At 47.2% G+C, this 9,428-nt stretch overlaps 2 protein-coding genes across 6 annotated transcripts in view; one reads left to right on the top strand and one right to left on the bottom strand.

Annotated features, from left to right (window-relative positions):
• Window positions 1–284: 284 nt before the first annotated feature.
• SOWAHC (sosondowah ankyrin repeat domain family member C) lies at window positions 285–4,193 on the bottom strand. Its single transcript, XM_059078451.2, has one exon. The coding sequence runs from the start codon at window positions 4,093–4,095 to the stop codon at window positions 2,935–2,937; it is 1,161 nt and encodes a 386-aa protein (XP_058934434.1). The 5' UTR covers window positions 4,096–4,193; the 3' UTR covers window positions 285–2,934.
• A 245-nt stretch (window positions 4,194–4,438) lies between these two features.
• SEPTIN10 (septin 10) overlaps window positions 4,439–9,428 on the top strand; it is a 54,762-nt gene continuing 49,772 nt past the window's right edge. For 3 of the 5 annotated variants that reach the window (XM_059078441.2, XM_067006993.1, XM_067006990.1), the window contains exon 1: window positions 4,458–5,025. In XM_059078441.2, coding sequence (XP_058934424.1) covers window positions 4,999–5,025 — 27 coding nt within the window. In that variant the 5' untranslated portion in view covers window positions 4,458–4,998. Of the gene's footprint in view, window positions 5,026–9,428 lie in introns of all 5 variants that reach the window. The other 2 variants (XM_067006992.1, XM_067006991.1) reach the window with 2 other exon arrangements.

Below are 9,428 nucleotides of genomic sequence, written 5' to 3'. Positions count from 1 at the left end.
CAGCACCTTTGCCAAAATTTGGCAATTCAAAGTGCAGAACAGATAATGTTGTGGAAAAGCACCAAATCTTGAGCTCTGACTGCCATTGACTTTGTGACCCTGAACAGCATCAACCTTCATTCCCCTATCTGTGAATTAAGGATATATGGCCAGTGACTTAAGGGATAGAAAAAGGATCAAATAGATGCAAATTTCAAAAAGCATTGTGCGAAATGTAAAACCCCAGACAGGTAAAAATATAAAGGACTATAGCGATTTAGACAATTCAGAGGAAAAATCTAGAGTGAACGTTTTATTCTGACAAAACAAACTTTACAAATTTTACATTCTAAACTCCCGAAGTTTCACCTATTTGAAAAGTAAGAGACAAGGCATCCTGGACTCCAAGATTTCAGGCATGAATAGACTAGTGCCATATTTTCAAGTTTCATAAGCTAGCTGCACTTTATACACCATAAAAGTGAAGAGAGCTGTGACAAATTCACTAGTGTCCAATGCACCTGTAAGAAACACACCTGGAATTTCTAACCACAGTTTCACATCAATGACCTCTGAGTGACTGACGTGCATATTTCCATTAATGGTAGGCACAACTCCACAAACATCAAATTACACAAATCACTTGCTTTTTATCATCTCAATCTGGAAATTGAAAAAAATAAGAGGAACAGAGTTAAGTAGCTGAAAATGCTCCACTTACTGCACACAAATACATCACGACAAGGAATGCTAGAAGTTCCCCCAGGAATGATTTTTGAAATTTTAAAGTATACTTTATCAGAAAAGTTGAATTCTTTAATGTGAAAAGCAAGTTAAGTATTGACTCAATCCCTAAAGATATAGCAAGTTATAGATTCTGTGCAATTAGGCACTAACATACACATTTGAGAGATTAACACTGACTGTTCAGTGGAACGTGGAGGTGGTTCCGCAGTGTTTTTATGGTTCACGTTGGCTTCACACGCCCTAGAAACCGAAAGACTCAGTGAGAAATTACAACTTATCCCGCAGTAGATACAGGCAACGTGTGTATGATCGGGAACAAATGACTGCTTTTCACCTTCACGGAACCTAATTTTGATTTATACAAAATTAGATTTTCACCCACATGTATGGATAAAAGTGCTTCTCAGATGTACATATCCTACTTCCATAATGCTAAAACAAAAGTAAAGGCACACAAATGGACAATGGTTTATATATTTTATGTGAATGTTTTTCGTTAGTCTTTAAACAAAATCAATTGCTGTCTAGAGAGGTGTGACCAACTTGTTACAAATTTCTACAACTTTGGAAATTGAAGATCTAAGAACTCTCTAAACACTGCAGTTCTGTGCAATTCATGTATTGGTTCATTCACTCTGCAATCTGTTAACTCATTCTGTCATCATTATAGGCTGCAATACTTATATTTCAGCAACTATGAGACCAAAAAGACCAAGGGAGAAGAATGTTTTGGAATTAGTCTCCCACAAGTCGTTTTGAATCTTGTTACAAGTGAATTTAATATGCCTGTGAGTTAAATTGAACAATAATTATAAAGACATTCACCCTAACATATTTGAACGAAATATAATTAAGAACCACAGTTAAACAAGTCTTTAATTTTAATGACCGAAATTTTTTCACTTATATGTGAAGGGATTCAATAGCCAGCAGCATTTAAATATAGAAATAGTCCCATCTACTTTCTTTTCCCTTTTATAAAGTGCTATTTTTAACTGGGTAGATTTACCAGCCAGCTTTCCAATAACTTCACTCCATGTCTCTAATAGATTCAAGGAAACACTGGAAAATTGAAAAGGTTGAGTATTTTAAACATTTACAAAACATTGCTACAAAGTATTGAGACTATGAATGTATTTCATTAGTAAAATAAAAAGTGTACCTTATGTGAAAATCATTAAGTTGATTTAATAATTACTTCACAGAAGCATCAGTTCACTAACATTTATGTCAATTTTTGTTAATAATCTAAACCAGAAACAGTTTCTGTAGACAATTCAACTCTAAGCACTGTCAAGTAGCGTCATGCCAAGTAGAACCAACGGTTAAATGACCCCCAGAATAAAAACTCCGACAAACTCAGACTTTTGGAAAAGCAAAACAAGTTAGTGAGAATCAGAACCAGAGGTAATATTTACTTAAAAGTACCATAGGTTGTTAAAAGGGTTTTCTTTAAATAAAAATTTGTGTAGTTATTAATAATGTACCTTAATACTAAGTGCAGTGGTATTAGAATTAAGAGGAAACCACACAACAGATTAACTCAAAAGTGAATGTTGCGTACTTCTTTAGTTCAGCGACCAAAGCTGAAATTGCTTTTTTTTTTTTTTTTTTAAATGCCGTACGTGGGCCTCTCACCGCGGTGGCCTCTCCCATTGCGGGGCACAGGCTCTGGACGCGCAGGCTCAGCGGCCATGGCTCACGGGCCCAGCCGCTCCGCGGCACGTGGGATCTTCCCGGAGGCGGGCACGAACCCGCGACCCCTGCATCGGCAGGCGGGCTCTCAACCACTGCGACACCAGAGAAACCCTGAAATTGCTTTTGAAAAGAGGTGAACACTACTTACAAGTAGGGTACCAGGAGATTCACAAGTGTATTCACATTATTCTCTAATTAGTATTTGTGCATTTCAACTCTGACCTGACCTTCAGTAGCATCTTAAAAAACAAATGCAATTAGTAAAAACACAGGGTAGTACGTCGGTTTGTTCACACTTACAAACACTACCAGCTTCATTACAATTTGCATTTCCTGTTGCTCTTGGAAGGGTCGCCACTATTAAAAACAGATACGAATGTGCAATGCTCCTTACTCCGCAGAATGCAGCATTTAGCTTCAGTCTTTTCTGGTCTCACTTCCTTGTGTACACCTAGTACCCTATTCCTAAGACGACAAACAAGTCTTAGAACGTTCTAAAAGAAATCATTTTTACCCGAATACATTGGACTTGGGTCTCAATTTGAATGAGGATGAGTGGCCTTTAAAAGACCGGTCCTCCTCTTCGTCCTCCCCCTCCTCCAGGGGCTGCTCCGGGTCTCTGAAAGAGGGTGTGGTGTGGATGATCTGGGTTCGGAAGCGGATTTTGTTGAGTCTGGGTTTCATCCGCCCACTAGAGCTGCCCGAGGCTTTGCGACCCGGCTCCTTCGCTTTGCCCGCAGCCAATCCCTCGGCCAGGTGATGGTGATGGTGATGGTGGTGGTGGTGGTGGTCCCCGCCGTCCTCCAGAGCGTGCGAGAGCCTGCCGGAGATGAGGGTCGAGGGCAGCACCCTCGAGAGCCTCCAGCGCCCTCCCCCGCTGCCCGCCGCGCTCTCGGCTTCGTCCTCGTCCAGGGCGCCCACTAGGGTCCGGATCTCCTCTGCGGTGCTCGGGCTCAGGTACTGCGAGGGCTTCTTGCCGCTGTAGTCGCGCACGTCCACGTCCGCGTCGTAGGCCCCGACCAGTAGCTTCACCACCTCCACGTGCCCGTGCATGGCCGCCAGGTGCAGCGCGGTGTAGCCGCCGCTTGTGCGCGCGTTGATGTTCACCGGCAGCCGGTGCTGGCCCGCGAAGCGCACCAGCAGGGCCAGCAGCTCCTGCCGGCCGTGCTTGGCCGCCCAGTGCAGGCAGGTGAAGCCGGTGATGAAGTCGCGCTTGGCCAGCAGGCCGGGCTCGCAGGCCAGCAGCCCCTCTAGGCTGTCCCAGCGGCCGTCGGCGGCCGACAGCATCCACGCGTGCTCCAGCGGGTCCAGCGTCAGCGCGCCCGCGCCCTCCTCCTCTGCCGCCGAGCCGTCCGCGCCCCCGGGGCCGCGCCGCAGCTGCGGGGAGCCGCCCGCCGCCTCCCGGGGCGCGGGGCGGCCGGGCCGCGGGGCATCGCCAGGCACCTCGGGCCGCGCGCCCTCTTCCGCGGGGCCGCCGCGGGGCCGCCTCCCCGGGGGCGCGCTCGGGGCGCCGTCCGCGGGGTCGGAGGGGTCGGCGGGGTCTGCCGCCGAGTGCCCCGGCTCCCTGAAGCGGCCGCGGGCGCGCTGGTCGTGCGTCCCGCCCAGGGCGCCGCCGACGGGCTGCTCTAGCTCGGCCTGGTCCCGGGCCCCGCACTCCACTGGACCCTCCATCCGCGGCCGCGCACCTGGCCGGCTCCGGAACGACGCGGCCAGCCCCTCCTCAAGCTCCTCGCGCGCAGCAGCGGCCTGACTAGCCTCCACCGCCCCCCGGCCGCACCCGCGGACACGCCCCCGCCGGACGGACACGCCCACTTCCGGCCTTCGCGCTGGCCGCCTTACAGCTCCCGCTGGCCCCCCGCCCCTTTCCGCCCCGCCCCCTTTCAGTCCCCGCGCAGGCCGCTATATGCGCTCTCCCCGGAGAACACGCCCCGGCTCCACCCACTTCCGGCCCGTGAGCGGTCCGCAATGGCCGCTCCTGCCAGGGGACACGCCCCGACCCCGCCCACTTCCGGCGCCCGCTCCGGCCGCAATCTGTGCTCCAGCACCGCCCCGGCGATCGGAAAAGCCGCGGCCGCTTTTCCGCGCGTCTTTCTCCTCGCGTCCCAAGTGTGCTCCATTCCTTCCCCGGCACTAACCGGTCGTTCTCTAAAAGGTCCGGGCACTCCTGAGACAGGCCCGCTTCGCGCGCGCGGCATCTGGGCGCGGTGGAGACGCGCAGCCCGCTCCGCCCCCCAGCTCACTGAGGCCGCTGGACCCCTCCTCTCATCTCCCTTCCCTCCCTCTTGGACCCCTGCTCCCCGCGCTATCCCGCCCGGCCCCTCACGTCACTGAGGCCGCGGGACCCCTCCCCTCATCTCCCCTCCCTTCCCGACCGGAGCCCGCCCCGCGCCATCTCGCCCGGCCCTCCACGTCACTGAGGCCGCCGGACCCCTCTCGGCCGCACCTCCCTTTCTCCCGCCCGCCCCACCCCGTCCCGTCCCGTCCCGCCCCCAGCGCCCCTCCGCCGCCCGACGCGCCACTCGGCCGGCTGCAGCCGCCTAGCTGGCCCTCCGCCCGCCCAGCTCCGCCCGGCCCATGTCTTCCGAGGTGGCGCGGCACCTGGTGAGTCCCCGATCCCCCGCCCCCGCTCCCCGGGACCCCCGCCCTCCTGCCACGGCCCCTCCCGGCGGCCGAGGCTTCGCGGGGCTTCCCATCTTCCCTGAAGTTGAGTCTGAAGCGGGGGCGGTTTCTGTAACGGTCCCGAACGCGCGAGAGCGGGCGGGTGGCGGGCTGGCCCACTGGACTCGGCCTCCCTGGTCTTTCAGAAGCCCCCCATTTTACCCAGTATCGACCTCCTTGGGATTGGAGCCTTTTTCTCCCGCCTTGGCGCCCTTTTCCGTTAAAAGAACTGATGTGGCTGATTTGTTCGGTGTTCTGTATCTTTCAAGTCCCTTTTATGCACTGATTTCATTTCAGAGTAAGCCGTGGGATGGTCACAGTTGTGTCCTGGGCCATCCCAAGCTGTTCCTTGCCCTTTTCACTCTCATTCTCTTGTGAGTGCTTTGGAGTTTTCCAGACGCTATACGTTGTGGAAGGACCACTTGCTTTTTGAAAATTTTGTTTTAATTTCTGATACTATAAATATCAGTGGTCGTAATCCTTGTAAACAAAAGCTCTTCGGGGGCTTGAGACCAAAATGTTTGAAAAGTGCTGGTCTAAGCAGTCTCCCAGATTAAAAGTTTAGCTTGTGGGGACCTGAGAGGTTGGGTGATGTTCCCAAGTCACACAGCCAGTTTGTCTGATAGAGCGTGGAGGAGGGATTTTGTCCTGATTCAGCCCAGGTCTCTTTCCTGTGTGTCCTGTCGTTAGGGAGGTCTCGGCTTTCCTGTCTGGACTGCCCTGTTACCGTTGCTGTGATTGTGTGCACGTGTGGGTGAGGAAAATGTGTTTTAAACTCTGGTTCAGAGTGAAGTTCAGTCTTCAGAATTAAACTTGGGCTGGAGAGAGTTTAATCATTTAATTGATGGTGGATTTCTTGTCAGTTGCTGTGCTTATTTTGCAATAAGTTTACCTTTAATTAAACTTTTTGAGATAATTGTAAATTCTTGTGCAACTCTGAGAAGTTAACAGAATTCCCCAGCACCCTTTACCCTGTCTTCCTTAATAATAACACGCTGCCGGGCTTCCCTGGTGGCGCAGTGGTTGAGAGTCCGCCTGCCAATGCAGGGGACACGGGTTCGCGCCCTGGTCCAGGAAGATCCCACATGCCGCAGAGCCGCTGGGCCCATGAGCCATGGCCGCTGAGCCTGCGCGTCCGGAGCCTGTGCTCCGCAACGGGAGAGGCCACAGCAGTGAGAGGCCCGCGTACCGCAAAAAAAAAAAAAATAATAATAATAATAATAATAACACGCTGCCAACCACAGTGAAGAGCACACACAGGACACTGACTCTGCTGTGTGAGGACAGAGCTCTTCTTCGCCCCAGGGCCCTTCGCTGCCCTTTTGTAGCCACAGCCGCTTCCTTTCCACTCCACCTCCTCCTTAGCCCCTAGCAACTACTGCAGTCTGTGATTTATTTCTATGAGTTTGTCATTTCGAGACTGTTATATAATGGGATCGCCCAGTGTGTAACCTTTGGGGATTGGATACTTTTCATTCAGCAGCGTCCTCTGGAGGTTCATTCAGGTGTCGCAAGTATCATTCGTTTGTCCCTTTTAATTGCTGAGTAGTATTCCAGGGGGTGGATATACCACACTTTGTTTGAAGGACACCTAGGTTGTTGCCAGTGTTGGACTGTTATGAATAAAGCTGCTTTAGTAATGTAACATGAGGAAGATGTAAGTCGTCAGTTCTCTGGGATTCACATGACAGTTGCATGTTTAATTTCATAAGAAACTGCCAAACTGTTTCCCAGAGTTTCTGCAGCGGTTTTCATTCCCGTCAGCAATGTATGCAAGGTCAGTTTCGCCACGTCCTCCCCAGCGCGTGGTGCTCCTGGTTTTTTATTTAGACCTTCTGATAGGTATGTAATGATATATTGGGGTTTTAACTTGCATTTTTCTAATGGCTAGTGATGTTAAACATCTTTTCATGTGCTTGTTTGCCATCTGTATATTCTCTTCAGTGAAGTGCCTCTTTAGTTCTTTTGCCCATTTTCTAATTGGATTTTTTTTTTTACTGCTGATTTTAGAGGTGTTCAAAATATATATTCTAGACACCAGTCCTTGCTATGTGGTTTGCAAATGTTTTTTCTCATTCTTTGTGGGTTTTTTTCATCCTCTTGAAGAATCTTTTGCAGAGCAAACATTTTTAAAAGTTTTGATAACATCCCTTTTATCAGTTTTTCGTCATGTGGATTGTACCTTTGTGTCAAGTCTAAGAATCCATTGCCTAACTCAAAATACCAAAGGTTTTCTCTTATTTTTTTCTTAACAGTTTTATAGTTTGTTTTACATCTAAACCTGTGACCCATTTTGAGTTAATTTTTGTATAAGATACAAGACTTAGGTCAAGGGTCATTTTTGGCTTATGGATGCTCCAGCATTTGTTGAAAAGGCTATCTTTCCTCTCTTGAATTGCTTTTGCACTTTTGTCAAAAATCAGTTGAGCGTGTTTGTGTGGATCTCTTTCTGGGGTCTCTGTGAGCATGCAGTCTTGATTCCTGTAGCTACATAAATAAGTCTTGAAATAGAGTCGACTGATTCTTCTCACTTTATTCTTATATTTCAAAAAAATTTTTGGCTATTCTAGTTTCTTTGCCTTTCATTATAAATTTTAGAATAGTCTTGTCTACCTACAAAGAATTTTGCTGGGATTTTGATAGCTGTTACATTAAGTCTACATATTAGTTTATGGAGAGGGACTTTTAAACTTACAAATTTAAATTCCTTAATAGTTATCTGGCTATTCATGTTATTTCACATTGGGTGAGTTGTGGTGGTGTGTGGTTTTGTGATCCATTCCTTCCAAGTTGTCAAATCTCTGTGTATAGAGTTGTTCATAATATTATCTTATCCTTTTGATTTCTTCAGTCTGTAGTGATAGTCCCTGTTTCATTCGTGATATTGGTAATTTGCATCTTCTGCCTTTATTTGTCCGTCTTGCTAGAAGTTTGTCAATTTCATTCATCTTTTCAAAGAACTATTTGTTTCATTGGTTTTTCTCTATTATTTTTGTATTTTTAATAAACTGATTACTGATCTTATCTTTATTTCCTTTGCTTGCTTTTGGTTTATTTTGCTCTTCTTTTTCTAAGTTCTTGAGGGGAGACTTTAGATCACTGATTTGAGACTTTTCCTCCTTTCTAATATAGGCACATGGTGTTAATGAATTTCCCTCTCAGCAGGGCTTTAGCTGTGTTCCACAGATTTTAGTATGTTGTATTTTCATTTTCATTCTACCTTTAGTTTTTAAAGAGCTCTGTGTTAAATCTCACTGGAAACTCTTCAGATTTTCAGAACTTTTTTTTTCATATTAGAGGACATTAAGACTCAAAGATATGTTGCACAACACAGGGAGTATAGCCAGTATTTTGTAATAACTGTAAATGGAAACTGACCTTCAAAGGTTGTATTAAAAAGACTCAGGGAGGTTTAGTGCATGCTCAAGGAATCACAGCTAGTGATGATGAGGTCTGCTTCTGGCCATATTGTGCCGGCCACTGTCTCCACATGTCCCCCATTAGTAATTGCATAAGTTTTATGATTCAAGAGATCTTGACTGTATAGTTATTTATTGCTGACTCTGATAATGGATCTTGCAATGACGTTGACTACCTTTTCCTGTCTCTTGAGAAACACACTCGTAATTTTCCACTTCTTCAGACTATCCTTACCAAAGCTTTTAAATGGTGTCCAATCCAGGTCTGCCTCTGTCATTTCCTGTTTCAGATGCTATACTTTTGAACTCATGTTTCTTTTTCAGTTATCATTCAGTGAGGATAATTTTTGTATCTTAGAAGTTTCCCTCGTTTGTTTTACTTTCTACCTTGAAGTTGTGACTTTTAATTCTTCTCTTTTATGTCCTGGAGTTAATTACCGCCTCAATGTTTCTGATCTGGAGAGACATCCCTTTCCACTGGTCCAGGTCCTGTAATCATCGTAAGACAATGAAAGACCGAGTTCCTGTCCCATCTTCTCTGAAGCTTTCCCAGAGCACTTTAGCCTGTGGCAGTCTGTCATACTGCTTGTTTGCCACTAGTCATGTGCTTCCTTGCAATACCTCCTAACTTATGTTTTCTATTGTTACTTAATTTTTCACATCAATTAAATTTTAGTGAACCTTGCATTTCCCCCCCACCCCCTCAATTAAATGATCTGTCTTCAGGAAAAGCAACCTGTAATATTCTTTGTATCCTCCGTAGCCATGATTTTACGTCTTTGAGGACTGGTGTTGAATGTTTTTTATATGGGAAGTATGTTCACTTTGAATCATTTTATATTCTTGTTGAATGTTACACACATCAGTTATAAATTCTTAAGGGCAGCCAGGAGCTGTTAGTCTGCATTTATGTTCTAACGAGGCTCC

The sequence above is a fragment of the Kogia breviceps genome, chromosome 11 (assembly GCF_026419965.1).
Source record: "Kogia breviceps isolate mKogBre1 chromosome 11, mKogBre1 haplotype 1, whole genome shotgun sequence".
NCBI classification, from domain to species: domain Eukaryota; kingdom Metazoa; phylum Chordata; class Mammalia; order Artiodactyla; family Physeteridae; genus Kogia; species Kogia breviceps.
Note: the sequence above shows the minus strand (reverse complement) of the source record. Positions and strands in the feature narration are given on the sequence as shown.